The following is a 17,153-nucleotide window of genomic DNA, read 5'->3' as shown; positions in this document are numbered from 1 at the left end:
TGTCCCCTAGGTCACCCCCATTGCCTGGGTCACTGCCCATCCTCTGGGTCACCCCTACCTCCTGGGCCGTCCCCACCCCCTGGGTTACCCCCACGCCCTGGGTCACTCCACAGAGGCCTGCAGTGCTCAAGACAGAAACCAGCAGGAAGGGATGCAGTGCAGCTCTCCTGCGGGTTGGCAAGAACTCGGTCCCTGGGGCCATTACTGCTGCCTCCTGGGGGCTACCTTGGCAGGAAGGTGGGCGCAGGAGCTGGAACCAGGCCCTGAACTTAGGGACTCCTGTATGAGGTGTAGTATCTTAACTGCTAGGCTGAGCACCTGCCCTTTTATTTTATATATTAGGCAGCTGAGGTCCAAACAGACTAGACTAGCAAAACATAATGTTCTGGTATCTTACTGCAGAGGTTCTTCTGTCATTGAAATAATTTAAAATAATAATATTGTGACCCTGGACCTATCTCCTTGCTACTTTTAATAATCTGCAATGTTAAAAAAAAAAAAGAGAACAGTAAAGGAATAGTTAGATGAATTCTAGGACAATAGTTAGCTACTGCAAGGTGAAGTAAATGAAGATGCTAATTAGATACCAGTTACTTATATTTTAATATACATTTTTGAGTATTTTTGAAATGTTTTAAGCTGATTGTGAAATTAGGTAGCTCAAAAAGGGAGTGCGGGTTGATGAATTTGATTTTTTAAGTAGCTCCTTAGGTTGCCTGTTAAGAAGATAGTCTAGTCTCTGCACTAGGATTCCTGTCTCAAGGTCAGCGTGTCCCATTAGGGCCGCACCTAATGACTACTTTGTGTGCATTTAAACACCTTCTAAATATACTGTGGACAGTTGTTGTGAAGGAAAGACGTGGGGTCGGAAGTATAGTGTGAGTTTTCGTGTCGGCCCACAGGGAGTCTAACCGTGATTCCCGCCTTTGTTCCTGTACAGAGATGGGCCGACCCTGACGACATGTAGTGCTGCAGTGTGCCTCCAGGGATACGTGCGGCCATGGCATCTGAGCTTTGTAAGACCATCTCTGTGGCAAGGCAGGAAAAGCACAAGAATTTGTTCCTGAATTACAAGAATCTACACCATTTCCCGGTGGAAATGCTCAAAGACGGAGGACTGCAGCACTTGGAGAGGCTTTATATGAAAAGGAACTCCCTGACCAGCTTGGTACGTCTGTTGAGAAGGATGACCCTCCCGTGTGGTCCGCATGGCGATCTGCTTGGTGCATCCCAGGACACTCAGGCCGTGGGGTGGGGGTGTGGCTCCTATTGTTTCACACTCAGCAGAAATAACCCCACAGGGGTGGGGGTTCTCACTGAGCTCAGGATTCCTCACTCAGGGGCCTGCAGTGAGGCTGTCGGGAAGTGTGAGTTCGGTCCCCGCTCCCAGCCCCTCTTCGTTGGTCCTGTTCGTCTATACTGGCTTGTGCTTTTCTTGTGTGATGAGCTTCCTAGGTGGTTTTTGGATGTCATAGGACCCAAGAGGCTGGTTAAAAAGTAGGTAAGGAAAAGCTAAATAAGATGGCTTTGGGTTCTGAGCATTGAAAAGGGAAGGATTTGAAGGGGGGAGTATTGAGAGGTGTTGGAGAAGCTTCACACAACCTTTGTGTATCTTGAAAACAAAGCAAGACCTTCCTCAGCATTGCCCCGTGAAGATCAGATGATTTTGAATTGGGCTGTCATACAGGTTTTTTGTTTGTTTTGTTTTTTGCCACAAAGCAGCATTTGATTCACTGTTTTGTTGTCCCGAGAATAAGTTCATAGTTTTCATCGTAACATAAATCTCATTACACAAGAGATAAGCTACGTAGGATTTTTTCCCCCAAGAGAATGTCCCAATCAAGCCCTTTATTCTCACTGTTTGCTTTCAGCTTCAGCCTCTGATGAAGTGGATTCTCTTGATAGCGCCTCACCTCCTTTGACCTTGGACTTGAGCTCTAGTTCTCATTCCTCCTGCAGGGCCTGATCCTGCAGGCCTTGGTGGATTCTCCTTCGGCCTGCACTTTACTGAATGCAGGCAAAGCAAAGCTCACCAACTCGGGTATTTGGTGTGTGGCCCGGAATGTTTCCTGTCCTGTGTGGGAGGTAGGAAGCCACCGGCCATTTCTTCTCACAGTCTGATGTTGGAAGTACAGGTCCACATATTTCCTCTGGAAGGTTTGGCATACTGCTGAGTGCTTAGTTACATTTTCTTTCTTTTTAAGGATTTCTTTAGCTGAAAGGCAGAATAAGAAAGAGATCTTCACACTCTGATCTGTTCTCCCGAATGGCCATGACAGCCAAGGTGAACCAAGGTGAACCAAAAACGTGCACCTAGGTCTCCCACACAGGTGACGGGGCCCAAGTGCTATTGCTTTCTCAGGCGCATTGGCAGAGAGCTGAGTCGGAGGCAGGACAGCTGAGATACCAGCCGTCGCTGTGATGGGATTCCTGTGCTGCCAGGGGAGACCTGATCCACTGTGCCACCGTGTGGTCCACCCCCCACCCCCACTCCCGTTACATTTTTACAGTTAGTTTTTTCAGTTTTCAAACTTGGAAAATCTCTTTACAGTTATATGGATCCTTTTTTGTGAAGTTACCACTGGGTGATGTAACACCTGTATTTAACTAATGGTTCTTAGTCACCGAGGAAGTAGTAGTGTAAGAAATATTTTGGTAAGGACAGCCCTAATTTCCCCTCCCCCTGCTTGTTAAATGTGTGGGTGGGTTACTTCTTACTCCAATCATAGCCCAGTGGGGAAGACCTTCTTCCAGAAAGTGCACCTTTGCTTGTAGAGAGCGGAAACTGTTTGCTCTGCGGTGGTTTCCTGTTTGGGGAAGTCCTTCAGGGTCCACTGCGCCGTGTGGACGTTCATGGGGCCCACTGCATGCACGTCAGATCCATGCTCAGCCGCTGTTTCAGTGATCACAGATTAAATTGTTGCATAGCTTTGAAATGCTAGGCATCCATCTTTTATTTTAATTGCACTCTCTTGGCAGTTAAAACCTGATTCACAGGTTCTGAAGGGCTCTGTCTACTGCCCAGTGCCATGCAGGCATCAGGACAGTGGCGTGGCCAGTCATCCCTTTCCTGGATGATCTCAGCTGTGACCACCCACTGCTTTGGGTTTGAAAACCCAGGAAGCAGTCTTTGTCATTGAGTGTTTTGAACCAGCAAGCTGGAGGGTTGTCAGGACTTGTGCTGGTGTGAAACAACTTAATAAATGCAATTTCACTTCAACTGCTAGACTGGCTGGGGGCAGCATGGTTGGAAGCCCACTGTGTCTCCGCTGTGTGCTGGGTGAATTCCCAGCCTGTATCTGCTTTGCACAGGCTTCACAACCTGCCGGTCATTTCATTCCCTCGTTTCATTGTGTCGTGTTAACATTCTTTCATTGTGTTAAGCGCCTTGTCAGCATGCTTCTCCCCCTACCTCTGCTTCACCCTGCTCCTGTGCAGCTCTTGGGAGAAAGTCCTCAGTGATGTTCAGCCTCGCCCTCTTTCTTGAATCCTCCACCTTGCTGGCATTACACAGCGGCTCATGTTTGTGGGAAGAGTATGAGCCATGTGTTGGGAACTGGGGCAGTGCCCATCATTCCAAACTGAAGTCCCACAAAAAAACCCAAGCCAACCAACCGACCACACCCACAAACACGCTTTCTGTAAACTTAAAAGAATAAACCTTTCATTTTTCAGTTACAGAGTTTGTGTGTGTTCCTGTGTCAGACAGCACAGAGGAATACTTGGGAAGTGGCTCTGCGTCTCTGCTTTGTGCTGTAACCCATGTTCACAGTCCTGGTCCTTCCCAGCTGCTATAACATGACAATGTACACTGAGAGACTTGTAAATGATACAGGTGACCTCTCAGCCTTCTGGAGCCTGGAAGACCATGGCCATAGCACTGGCAAGCTCCGGGTCTGGGGGGACCCACTTCTGGTTTTTGGGAGACACCTGCTGCTACATCCTTGTGGGGTGGAGGGTCCTAGGGTGGCCTCGGTGATAAGGACGCTAGTCCCATTTGTGAGGGCTCTGCTCTTCTGGCTTCATCACCGCCCCAAAGCCCTGTCTCTCTTTTTTTTTTAAAGATTTTTTATTTTATTACAAAGTCAGATATACAGAGAGGAGAAGAAAGGAAGATCTTCCATCCGATGATTCACTCCCCAAGTGAGCCGCAACGGCCGGTGCTGCGCCAATCCAAAGCCGGGAACCAGGAACCTCTTCCAGGTCTCTCCCACATGGGTGTAGGGTCCCAAATCTTTCAGCCATCCTCAACTGCTTTCCCAGGCCACAGGCAGGGAGCTGGATAGGAAGTGGAGTGGAGCTGCCGGGATTAGAACCTGAGCCGATATGGGATCCTGGAGCGTTCAAGGCGAGGACTTTAGCCACTAGGCCATGCCACCGGGCCCAAAGCCCTGTCTCTTAAGGCCGTGAGCTTGGTAGTGAGGGGTTGAACATGTGGATGTTTGGGGGGAGGGTAGGAGAACATTCAGACCACCGCCGCTTGTGTCCCCTTGCTTGTGTTTGTGCAAGTATGTGTTCTCTCCAGTTCTATCCTCTTAGTGTTGGAAATAGAATTATGCATATTCCCCCGCACGTTCTTTAATCCCGTGATGTTCTACAAAGCTCTGGATCACTAGCTATGCTTGCATCCTTGTGTGTGCATATCTATTTATAGTTAAGATGCAAAATTACATTTCTGGGTCAAAGAGTAGGCATGTTTTATATTTTAAACCATCTCTAAAATTTTTCGGCTTTCACCTTTGTCTGAGAGAGAGCGCGCGCTTTCATCTGCTGGTTGTGTAGCCTGGTGCCCTCCACAGCAGCCAGGAGTTGGACCTCGTTCAGAGTCTCCTTTTGGGGGGCAGGCTGTGCATTAGCAGGAAACTGGATTGGACGGTGACCAGGCACTTGAGAACATGATGGGGGTGTCCCAAGTGGTGTCCTAAGCTCCATGCCAAATGTCCATCCCTGCATTGGAAAATACTGTTAATCACTGTTTCATTATATTATCATTTGTTTGTGTAGCTGAGAACTCTTACAACTTTCTTACATTGTAGAAGTTGGTTTATAGGGTAAGGTCTTCGTGTAATCAACAGGTGTATAGGAGGTAGTTAGGGAGCATTATGATTTTAGTTCCTTTATGTGAGAAAACTTTTCAAAGGATTATTTCATAATTATGTTAAATGCAATTCAAGAATTTTAAGTAAGTCTACAATAAGTAAGACAATATGAGCACTATACAAAGTGGGAGAACAGCAGCAGTGGAGCAGTAGAGGTTTGAAACCTGGTGTTTTCATAGCACGCACATCTATGGTCCTTTTGAAGACCCTGTATGCCTGGCTTCTAAAAGTTTTTTCACGAAATTAACTTCCCTGCTGTTTGCATTTGCATGATGTTTTTGAAGAATGGGCAGTGTAGAGTTGCTGCATTAAACATGGGCTGAACAAACCTACAACTTTTAAGTGGATTTCTTTGGGATCTTTTCTGGATAAGAGCTCTGGAAATTCAGTAGGTTTGTTTCACTGATGGCCCAGTTTTTCTCAATTGATCACTTTAAACACAGTCCGGTAGATGGGCTGTCCACTGATTACCCCAGCCTGGCATTCATGAGTTTATTTTACACCGGTCCAGTAGTGCCTCAGTGTTCTGGACTCTGTGCTGCAGGCATGTCAGGAGTGCAGTGGCCGGCTTTCCGCACGCGATGTCGAGGCAGGAGACAGGGTTGTGGCTTTGGAGGTGGGGAAGAGGATGGTGAGGACAGACCACTGCCAGCAGCCGGGGTGTTGCACTCCTCTGGCCCCGGTGCTCAGCCCAGCTTGGGGTTTTAACTAGGATATTTGGGGAAGGAGCCCACCACGCAGAGGGTGCTGAATGGATAGGCTCTGAACCAGAGCTGCTGGTGGGCTGGTTTGGCTTCTCCCCAGGAAAGAAGGAAGCAGAGGTAGTGGAGGCAGTAGCTCCGGGCCTCGGAGAGAGAAGGCTTCCTGGTGTCAGTCCAGGAATTGAGCTTTGGGCTCTCTGCATTCAGTCATTTATCTTCTTACTCATCATTTATTCTTTTAGACATGTGTGGGGGATCTATTGTGTTATTGTTGCTCAAGGTGATGCATTTTCTTTCTTCTTTTAAAAAATCGTATGTGTTTTATCAGAGGGTGAGGGAGAAATTCCCCTAACTCCGACAGTGTTCCTGGCGAGGGCTGAAGCTGGGAGCCAGGAACTCTGTGCAGGTCTCCCTTGTGAATGCAAGGACACAGCATTGGAGCTGTCAGCTGCTCCTGCCAGTGTGCACATTAGCGGAAAGCTGGAATTGGGGCTGGAACAAGAACTTGACCCAGGCACTCTGCCGCTGGCATCCTGGTCAGTGGTTTAGCCACAGTGTTAAACACCTGCCACTTTGTTCTTTTGGTTAAAGCTAACTTGAATTGCTGTGGCTTGTTTCTGCTTTTCGTTAAAACTGAGAATTTCTGATACAGAACAGGACTGCGGAGTTTGCACAGCTGTGTGGCTGGTCGCTTACTGGGCTGGGGGAACTAGAGTGGAACAGGTGTGAGCATGGGGTCAGGGCTGTGTGAAGGCACTTGAAAAAGTTCATGGGAAATGGAACCAGAAGACAAGTTTGTTTCGAACTTCTTGAAATTCCTATATAGGTTTTTCATTTTTTGTTTTGTTTTTACAAACTTTTGGAAGACTCATAGGCATGGATTTCAATTTTTTTTAGCACCAGATAAGCTTATTTTAATCCCATTTTCCAAAGCTTTTGGAAGTGTCCTTGTATATAAATCGTGTGAACATGAGGCATAGTGATGATGGTCGAAGCCGGGGCAAGAATGAAATAACTTAAAAATTGAGGCGTGAACACCTTCAGTTTCAGTTCCTGTATGTAAAAGTTGATTGTCAGGAGATGGCGAGCTCCTGTCAGGGGGGCAGAAGAAAAACCAGGAGTCAGCCAAAGAGTGTTTCCAGAAGGAGTCAGTGAGGCTGCTGCTGCAGGTGCATCTGTCAGTGTGTGTCCAGGGACCTCGGTGACATTGTGATGGTGACTGTGCAGGGTGGAAGCTCTTAGGAGGAGATGGCGTGGGCTGGGAGGAGGTAGACGGCTGGGGAGGGGTATTTGTCAACAAAGGGTTTTTTTTAATTTATTTATTTTTATTGGAAAGGCAGATATATAGTGAGAAGGACACACAGAGAGAAAGATCTTCCATCCACTGATTCACTTCCCAGGTGGCCACAATGGCTAGAGCTGAGCCAATCCAAAGCCAGGAGCCAGGAGCTTCTTCTAGGTCTCCCATGTGGGCACAGGGTCTCAAGGCTTTGGGTCAACCTCTATTGCTTTCCCAGGCCACAAGCAGGGAGCTGGATGGGAAGCAGAGCCGCTGGAATATGGACTGGTGCCCATATGGGATCCTGGCGCAAGGTGAGGATTTAGCCACTAGGTATCACGCTGATACTTTCCTCTTTTCTTTTTTTTTTTATTTTTCGAAGAGAAAGGGGTTGAGGTGTCTGAATGCTGACTTGGGAAACCTCTGCGAGGGAGAATTTGAAGATACAGAGTCTTAAGTTTCCAAAAGGTAGGAGGGGCCGTCCCTTGGTGACAAGTAAGCCAGCGAGAGGGCAGGTGCCAAGATGGGTGAGAGAGAGAGAGCTTGTCTGGTAACAGGAGTATCTGCTTGCAGGCAGAAGACTTGTGGAGCACGCAGGGTTGAAATGCTGTTTTTGAAGTCACGTGGTGGTTGGCCTGGAGAAGGCCAGTGGCGCGGCTGTGAGCTCTCCCTGTGTGATTGGCATGAGCCTCACGGCACAGCCGGCCGCTTGCTCGTTTCGGGGACTTTGCACCCAGCTACTCAAGGCCTGAAGCATGTGGGCTGTGGCCTTCCTACAGTGTCAGCTCTTTGTCAGTGGATATAGCACAAGTGTAGAGGGACAAAGGAGGTCAAGGGCTTTGGCAAGAGAGTATCAAAATGATGGGAAAGGAAATCCAGGCTGCGGAGAAGGCGAAGAGAGAAAGGAGGAGTGAATCCACGGGAAGGCTCCCGAGGGGACCCCCTGCTGCTGGAGAGCTGCTGGGCTGTGCTTGTGGGGGGACCGTAAGCCTGGACAGCTTTGGATGTCAGGGCCTGGGGGTGCAGGCTGCAGGGGCCCGTGAGAGAGAACGAGTACCCCCCGAGGAGCCACAATCTCCGGGTTCATCCTCACCGAAGCTCGTCCAGGAAGAGTTGGCATGGAAGCCTCGCGGCTGCAGTCCTAGGCAGGCGATGTGTCCTTGTTTGGTAGCAAAACTCGAGACTCTGAGTTACGTTTCAGCTCTTCAGTTGGCAGATTTCTCAGTTGTGGAATGAAAGATCGCAGCAGACGTGGAGGAAAATAGAAAAACTCCACCTAGAAGCAAATCTGCCTAACAAATCTGTCAGTTTCTCTCCGTGTGTTTTACTCACTTATTTGGGAGGGAGACAGAAAGGGGGAGAGAGCGCATGCGAGTGAGCAAGTGAACTCACATGGATGCTTCCGTCTGCTGAGTCATCCAGTGCTAGAGTGAGGGGCTGAAACAGGGAGCACCTCTGCACTGGTGTGCGGCCCCGGGTCGGCCTCAGCAGGAAGCTGGACTGCCCCCGCGGCGTGCTCAGGAGGGCCAGGCTGCTAAGCCAGCTGGTAATCACCTAGCTGCATGGCTGCTGTTCACCACCTCCTCACGGAGCTCAGAGGCCTTCCTGGGGAAGTCAGAGAGTGAAGGACCCAAGCACTGATGAGCCCTCAGAGTGGCTAATTGTGTTTATGAGCATCAATGAACCGAAAAGAACCAACAACTTCCAGTGAGTGATATCTGGTCTGTGGTCTACAGAAAGATCTGGATCAAACAGTTAATTTGTGGAGCAAGAGAAAATTTGACTTAAAAATAACATTCCGAGATTGAAGGGAGAGGAGCCGTGTGAGCCATGTCCCATGTTGGGTATAAGATGAGGCACGGGTGGATGTTTTTCCCTTCCTTTTATCCTGGAGGAAACATTTCTGACTTTCCACAAATATGAGCAAAGAAATGATTAAAGAGCATGAAAATGCATAGAAAGATGCTTCATTTCCCATAGACGGAGCGATGAAACAATTGGCCAAGGTGGAAAGGAGTAATCCATGGTGCTAAACCCACGAGACTCAGGTTGAAGAGGAGTGGTCACGATGCGACACTGTTGAAGTGGAAGTAGCCTTGACAGTCTAGGTGGAAGGTTGGGCCACAGTTCACAAAACTCTTACACCTATTCTAAGCGACCTGCATGCGCTCAGGTGCTTCCAAACTTCACGGGACATGGGACTGAAAGATTTGTTATGTATTAATTAGGTATTTTGAAGGTATCTTGGAATCCATGCATATTTTTTCTCATAATGCATATTTTCCATGAAGTTTTTCAAGTTCCCTTGTGTTACTTAACCCTTAGGATGTCCCGTGAGATGGGCACTACTGTGATCCCAGATTCATAGACGCGTTAACAAAGACATTACAGAGCACACACATGTGACGTACCTACCGGCGGCTCTGGTTGTGGGTGGGTGGGAGGCATGAGCAGGGAGCTGCGGATGAAATGGGTCCTGCGTGAGTGTTTTTTTTTTTTTTTAAAGATTTATTCATTTTATTACAGCCAGATATACAGAGAGGAGGAGAGACAGAGAGGAAGATCTTCCGTCCGATGATTCACTCCCCAAGTGAGCTGCAACAGGCCGATGCGCGCCGATCCGATGCTGGGAACCAGGAACCTCTTCCGGGTCTCCCACGCGGGTGCAGTGTCCCAATGCATTGGGTCGTCCTCAACTGCTTTCCCAGGCCACAAGCAGGGAGCTGGATGGGAAGTGGAGCAGCCGGGATTAGAACCGGCGCCCATATGGGATCCTGGGGCTTTCAAGGCGAGGACTTTAGCTGCTAGGCCACGGCGCCGGGCCCCTGCGTGAGTGTTAATGGGAGAATTGAAGGGCTCTCCTATACAGTTTGGTTTGTATTCTTATCATTTTTATGAATAAAGCTGAACTACGTAAGAATGTAGACCAGATCCCATGAAGATTTTGTACGACTTTGACATTTTGTGGATCATTGAGTCTAAGTAGTTGGATGTGTAGTAGGGCTGCCAGTGTTCCTGTTGCACTGGTGTTCATGGCTGCCTTGCAAACTGACTGCCTTGTTGGGGGTGAGAGGCTTTGTGGCTGGGCAGGTCCCACGGTGCCATCCGACTGCTGCCTGTGGATTTGGTCCTAGCAGGATCTGGATAATGTGATACTGAACACCTTGATGGAAAGATAGTAAGTTTAAGAAATGGTACAAAGGAGCATCAGGCATAAACGTGGTAGAAGGAAGGACAGGATTAAATGTTGGTTGTTCATGCTGAGTTACAACACCAGGAGCTTCTTATTCTCCCTGAGTCTGTTGGACCGTTTCTGCTGCACCTGCTCCTGTGGCCACGTTGGCTGCCCTGGCGCTGAGCCTCTCAGGTGACTTTTACATTGAATGCGTGGCATGGGTGGGAGTATCAGCCATGTGTTGTGGTGTGCTTGTGTGTTGGGATCTGTGTGGGATTTGGTGTGACCCCTGTCATCAGTCATGGAGCCAGTGCCGGTCACATGGCTGCAGATCAGAGTGGCTTTTCCTGTTGGGTTTTTAGACTGAGAAGTTTTGTCACTGTTGTTTGTGGTTAATTGACAACTGTTTTCCATGAAATACTTGACAAGTTGTATGCAAATGTCTTTCATGTCATAGTTCAAAGACTCATTTTTCTAAGAAGATGAGCATCTGACCTACAACTTAGTTATTTTTACTGAATCTTAGAATTTTAAAGGTAGAGGGTTGTGTATCAGTCATTTAGACTGTATTTGCTTTTTTTTTTTTTTTAATTATTTACTTAAGCAGAGTTAACAGAGAGGACTCTTCCATCCGCTGGTTCACCCCCCAAATGACAACAGCCTGGGTTGGACTAGTCCAGAGCTGGGAGCCAGGAGCTGCTCTGTCTGGGTCCCCCACATGAGTGCTGGAACCAAGCATGCGGCCCATCTTCTGTTGCTTTCTCAAGTAGCCAAAGCTGCTTAGCAAGGAGTTGGATCACAAGTGGAGTAGCTGGGACTCCAGCCAGCGCCCACGGGGATGCCGGCGCTGTAGGCGGCAGCTTTAGTTTCTGCACTGCAACGTGGACCCTACAATTTTTCTTTCAGAGGAATCTGAGCTTAGAAGAGGTTAATTAATGAATCTAGAGCCATTTGTACAGCCAATCAGAAAAGAGACAGGTTTTCTAATTTAGAGTCCATTTAGTTTTGCCTTCTGCAAGTAATTATTGATGTTCTATTTCTGGCTTTATGCCATTCAGTTAAAATGTGACAACATTTATAGAATATAAATGACTTATAGAATATTTCAAGTAAACTCAGTTTTCCTGGGTAACCTCTGCACAGTGTATCTTGGGTTGTACTGTGAGTGCAAATCTGACTTAACTGTCTTGAAGTAAAAGGTGGAGAAGCTGATGGGACTGCTGCCCAGAGAGTAAGGACCAGTGGTTCTGAGCGCGGAGGCAGGGCCAGGGTTCCTACCTGATGCACACGCGAAGGGCGTCACTTGCAAACAAAACTGTTGAGAAGCCTTTACTGCTGTGTGTGTGGAGTAACACGTTCTCTGCTGTAACTGGGACTTCCACACTGCAGTGAGACTGGTACCTATATGACAGTCCCGTTGCAACAGTTGACAAGTGTAAGCTTTATATCATTGGCAAGGCCATTGCCACGACACCCGTTGAGCCTAGACCATAACCTCCCCCAAACAAATGAGCAGTTTTGCCATAAACTCACCAGTTATTTAGACTAGATGTAATTCTAAATGGCTGACCAGCTTTATGGCAGAGAAGTGTTTAGTATTCTTTTTTTCTCTGTGTGTTTCTTCCATTGCTTTGAAAATTCAAATTATACAATCATATTTACTGAATGTATATTGAGTAGTTTAGTTTTTAAAATAAAAATGAAAAAACTAGATGGGGCAATTGATTAGAAAATCTTCAACTCTGTGATACTTACATAATTTTAAGTAAATATTTTAAGACTAATACTTCAAGAGACATTTTGCTGAGCCGAGCAGAAGCGACTCCCGAAGGAGTGAGTGCACCAGAGGACAAAGGACTTACCCCGAGCCAGGAACACCTGGTGACCTTGGGACACCAAGCAGCAGACCGAGTCCCGGTGCGCTCTCTCCTTCCTGCCTCCCTCCGGCCACCAGCAACAGGAGGGAGCCTCACTAGCCTCAGTGCTATCTTTGCATGTAGAAATGTTTCCAATGCCGAGTCTGTGCAGAGGATCAACACCTGCTGTGATGACACGTCATGGGCACAAGCGTGTGCAAGCAGAGGAGCCGCCACCGTTCTCCATCCCCCACACCTGAGATGGAGAAAAGCCCAGTGCTGCATACCCTTGGCGGCCATCTCCCTCGCATGGGTGGAAGTGACCCCAGGCTGTCTCCCACCAGGAAGCGGTCCGTCACTTTGTCTACTTTCCCTCCCCTCGGACACCTTTCTTGCTGAAATACAGACCTCCTGTGTGACTTTACAGCATCTGGCTTTTTGGGTTTGTGGCAATAAAAGCTAACACATTTCAGCAATTTTCAGTGCTTTTTTTCTTTTGAAAATTCTCAGTTAGATTTTACTAAATTTTAATATAGTTCATTTATTTTAAAGATTTTTTATTTTATTGTAAAAACAGATATACAGAGGAAAGGAGATAGAGAAAAGATCTTCCATCTGCTAATTCACTCCCCAAGCGGCCACAATGGCAGGTGCTGAGCCAATCCGAAGCCAGGAGCCAGGATCTTCTCCAGGTCTGCAACGTGGGTGCTGGGTCCCAAGGCTTTGGGCCATCCTCTGCTGCTTTCCCCGGCCACAAGCAGGGAGCTCAGTGGGAAGTGGAGTAGCTGGGATACGAACTGGCACCCACATGGTATCCTAGTGGATGCAAGGCAAGGACTTGAGCCACTAGGCTGCCATGCTGGGCCCAGTTCATTTTTTTTTTAATGTACTACACATACAGTGTTTAATTTTGAGCATATTTTCTGTATTTTTAAAAAATATTTATCTGAAAGACAGAGTTACAGAAAGAGACAGAGATCTTTGATCTGCTTTACTTCCCAACGACTGCACGGCTGAGGCTAGGCCAGACACAGTCAGCCCTAGGACTCTGTCGGAGTCCCACATGGGAGGGACCCAAGTGTTCAAACCGTCTTTCCTAATTCCGCTGCTGCATCTTACAGATAATTGGATTGGAAGTGGAGAAGCCAGAATTTGAACCTGATATGGTTGCCGGCATCTCAGGGAGCAGCTTAACTTGCTCTGCCATAATACCATGATGCTGTCCCTTGGAATTTTTGCTAAGTTAAAAATATCAGTCATGGGCCTAGCTCAATGGCTAAATGGCCAAATCCTCACCTTGCAAATGCTAGAGTCTCATTGAATACCGGTTCATGACCGGCTGCTCCACTTCCCACCCAGCTTCCTGCTTGTGGCCTGGGAAAACACTGAAGAATGGCCCAAAGCCTTAGGACCCTGCACTCAAGTGGGAGACCTGAAAGAAGCTCCTGGCTCCTGGCTTCAGATAGGCACAGTTCCAGCCACTGAGGCCATTTGGGGAGTGAACCAGTGGGTGCAGGGTCCCAAGACTTTGAGCCATCTTCTTCTGCTTTCCCAGGCCCTAAGAAGGGAACTGGATGTGAAGTGTAGTATTCAAGACATGAATTGGTGCCCATGTGGAATCCTGGTGCTTGCAAGGTGAGAATTTGGCCAGTGAACCAACATACCAGACCCAGACCATTTTTTAGTAAAAAGAACCATTAGGAATTTACATAGAGGTTATATATCTGCTGATGCTTTTCTGCCTCAGAACTGTGAGGAAAGGAAGGGAATGATAATAATGACAAATTAGAGATGTATTCTAAGACACTTGATTTTATCAGGATTTAAAATTTGGAAATATTTCATATCTCACGGTCTGGGCTGAACTAGCTTGTGCGGCGTCCCTGATGCAGTGTCACAGTCTCCTTGTCCCGCAGCGCGGCGTCCCTGATGCAGTGTCACAGTCTCCTTGTCCCGCAGCGCGGCGTCCCTGATGCAGTGTCACAGTGCTTGTCCCGCAGCACAGTTTTGTAAAGTCACATTTTTGTGCATGAGAGAGGTACAGAATGTTGATGCTCTTTCCCAGGTGCCCACAACAATCAGAGGCCGGAACAACCACCAAAGCCAGGAACTGGAAACTCCTTCCAGGCCCTGCACGTGTGGGATGTGCATGTCCCACGTTTCTTCTTGGCAAACACCTGCCCCTGGAAATACAGAAAGTTCCAACATTGATTTGCCATTGTCCGGTCTCACTGTGTGTTCCTACATTTTAAGGTTCTGGGCTGCTGGCTGCAGTGCGGCCCAGCCCTGGCTATGGTGCTCCTTAGTGGGGGTAATTTAGAAGACAGATCACTCTCCCTGTCCCCTGCATCTCTGTGCCTGTACAGTAGGCGAAAAATAGCTGCAGGTTGTGGAAAACAGAGTGTGATACCACAGGGTACCAGTAGGTGGTGCCTCGGCCTGGGGAATGGGGCCACTGGTTCCACCTGCTTCTGGACTATCTCTTAAGTGATGTAGTTGTGGATTTTTAAAAGGCAGTAGCCTATTGAGCTGCAGTATTTTCAAGGTCGCTGTGCTTCCTTTTAGATGAAAATTCCGTGTATTTGTTAATAAAGACGAGGAGGTGTGCTGCGGGCAGCAGAGGCATTATCTCAGTGCTTGATGGCGCGTGTGGTTCCAGGGGAGCGAACAAAGTAGTCTGGCAGGAAGCTGAGGCTGCTGCCCGGCAGAGCCAGGGAGGCCTCCGGAAAGGGGGACAGGCTGACACTGCTGTGGCAGAGGGCACTGGGTGAGAACCCTGCAGCGTGCCTCCTGAGCAAGAGTTTCCTTTTAGGGAAGAAGGCTACATTCAGCACCACTCTCCCACTTCCCTTGGAACCCCTGGGAGTGTGTCCAGAAACTGGAAGGGTAGCAGTGCCCACAGGACACCCCAGGGACTTGGATGGAACCTCAGGTCGGGCAAGGCTGGGGTTGAGGGCGTTGCTGTGTGCATTGGCACCGAGACCTGGAGGGGAAAGGTGGCGCCCCCTCAGCAATTCAGCGCTTCCCACGAGCGGGTGCTTAGTACCTGAAGTTAATGCCACGCCCTTTTAAACAAGCCGCTGGATTTCCACCGTGTCCAGGTTGGCTGTTTGTTCAGTTTTTTGTAGCCTTGAGTTCAGAGCCTTGCGTCCCCCTGGAGCTTTGAGTCTTGGCTCTGGCTCGTGGCTCCAACTTACTGCTGGTGTGGATTCTGCATGGCAGTGCCAACAGCCCATGCCCTTGGGTCCCTGTCCCCTGTGGTCTGACCTGACCCAGTCCTCCGTGGCCTTGTAGCCGTGTGGAGAGTGAGTGAAATCAGTGGGTGAAACTCTGTTTCCCTGCCTTTCAAACAAACACGGAAAATGAAAATACCTGTTCGTTTTCAAACACAAACCCTAAATGCCCTGCTCACTGTCACTCTGTGGAGTCATCCAAGTGCTTGCCCAATGGCCCAGACAGACCAGCGAGTGACATTCATTCACGGAGTGTGGGGATTTTAAAATGTACATAATACGGCTGACTGATCAGCTACAAGCATAGCACATCTTAAAATTTGCTTCTGCTTTGCAGTTGCAGAAAGCATGTGTGCTTCTGACTGCGGGGGGAGGTGCGGGTGGAGGGCGGTGGCAGCCTCGTCTCTCCCGGCGGTCGTAGGCACTGCACGCAGCCCTCCATCGGGGCTGAGGGCTCAGTCCTGCACTTCCGGTAGGACGGACAGAAGCAGGAGCCACGGGCGTGCGGGGGTGTCATTTCTCACAGCTTGTGCCCCCTCCAAAGGTAGTACTTTTTTTAAAAAAGATTTATTTATTTTACTTGAAAGAATTGCGGAAAGGGAGGGAGAGACAGTGAAATCTTCTGTCTGCTGGTTCACTCCCCAAATCATCACAATGGCTAGAGCTGGTTCGACCCACAGCCAGGAGCCAGGGGCTTCCTCTGCATCTCCCATGTGAGTGCAGGGGTGGAAGGGCTCGAGCCATCCTCTGCTTTCCCAGGCCATAAACGGAGAGCTGCATCAGAAGCGGGACAGCTGGGACCCGAACCGGCGCCTGTGTGGGAAGCAGCACCAGCAGGTGGAGTGCTAGCGTGCCACACCACCACACCAGTCCCAGTACTTTATATTTAAGCAAACTAAAAATGTTGATACTTTTTTTTTTTCAAAATTAAAATTTAATTCTGAGTTTTTAATTTTCAGCCGGAAAACCTTGCTCAGAAGCTTCCAAACCTTGTGGAACTGTGAGTCTGTTTCTTCACATTTTAAAAGAAAATAATAATAATGAAAATAAGTAATGTGAACTGTTGGGGTGCGCGTGTGGTTTTTCCTGGGTTGGTTTATGCCTCCCCGGTGGGTTGCTTGTGCCCTTTGGTGGGTCTGAGGAGTCTGACCGTGTGGGTTTGCACTTTGTGCGTCTCACCTCGGGTGAAGCAGCTCCGCCACAGAACCTTCTAGAAGGCCACAGGCCTGGGAAATCTGTGACCGTGCTACTGCTGCTGCCTGCATAGCAGGTGATAGGGAGCATTCCAACGGCAGCATCTTTGCGTCCTCCACGCTGGCTTAGTGCTTGGGATGATTACTTCCACGATGCTAAATTATTACATTTTATACCTTTTTAAGGTTTTCTTTTAAAAATATGATTATTAGAGAGTGAGACTGTCCCATCTTGCTGATTCTTTCCCCAAACACCCTCAGTCCTGGACTAGGGTCTACGCTGGGAGCAAAGAGCTCCAGGCAGCTCCCCTTCCTGGGCGGCAGGGAGCCCAGCGCTCATGCTGTCCCCCTGCCTCGTAAGGTCTGCTCTGGCACAAGTCTGGAATGAGGAGCCCCGGGTGGGCGCCCGTGTGGAGTGCTGCCAGCTTAGCCACTGGACCAAATGCTCACCCTGATAGGCAGGGTTACAGAGGGGGCGTGAGTCTTCCATCCACTGCTTCACTCCCCCACGTGGCTCCCACAGCCGGGCTGGGCCAGGCTGAAGCCAGGAGCCTGGAGCTCATCCTGGTCTCCATGGTGCTTGGCCATCCTGTGCTGCCCTCCCATGCACCAGCAGG

At 48.8% G+C, this 17,153-nt stretch overlaps 1 protein-coding gene across 3 annotated transcripts in view; it reads left to right on the top strand.

Moving 5' to 3' along the window:
* Positions 1 to 17,153, top strand: part of LRRC28 (leucine rich repeat containing 28) — a 120,245-nt gene that overhangs the window by 2,443 nt on the left and 100,649 nt on the right. For all 3 annotated transcript variants that reach the window (XM_058666586.1, XM_036495549.2, XM_004593162.2), the window contains exons 2-3: positions 941 to 1,168; positions 16,303 to 16,343. In XM_058666586.1, coding sequence (XP_058522569.1) covers positions 1,001 to 1,168; positions 16,303 to 16,343 — 209 coding nt within the window. In that variant the 5' untranslated portion in view covers positions 941 to 1,000. The remainder of the gene's footprint in view (positions 1 to 940; positions 1,169 to 16,302; positions 16,344 to 17,153) is intronic.

This window comes from Ochotona princeps, chromosome 6, assembly GCF_030435755.1.
Source record: "Ochotona princeps isolate mOchPri1 chromosome 6, mOchPri1.hap1, whole genome shotgun sequence".
Taxonomy (NCBI): domain Eukaryota; kingdom Metazoa; phylum Chordata; class Mammalia; order Lagomorpha; family Ochotonidae; genus Ochotona; species Ochotona princeps.
The sequence above is the reverse complement of the archived record's forward strand: the minus strand, read 5'-3'. Positions and strand labels throughout refer to the sequence as shown.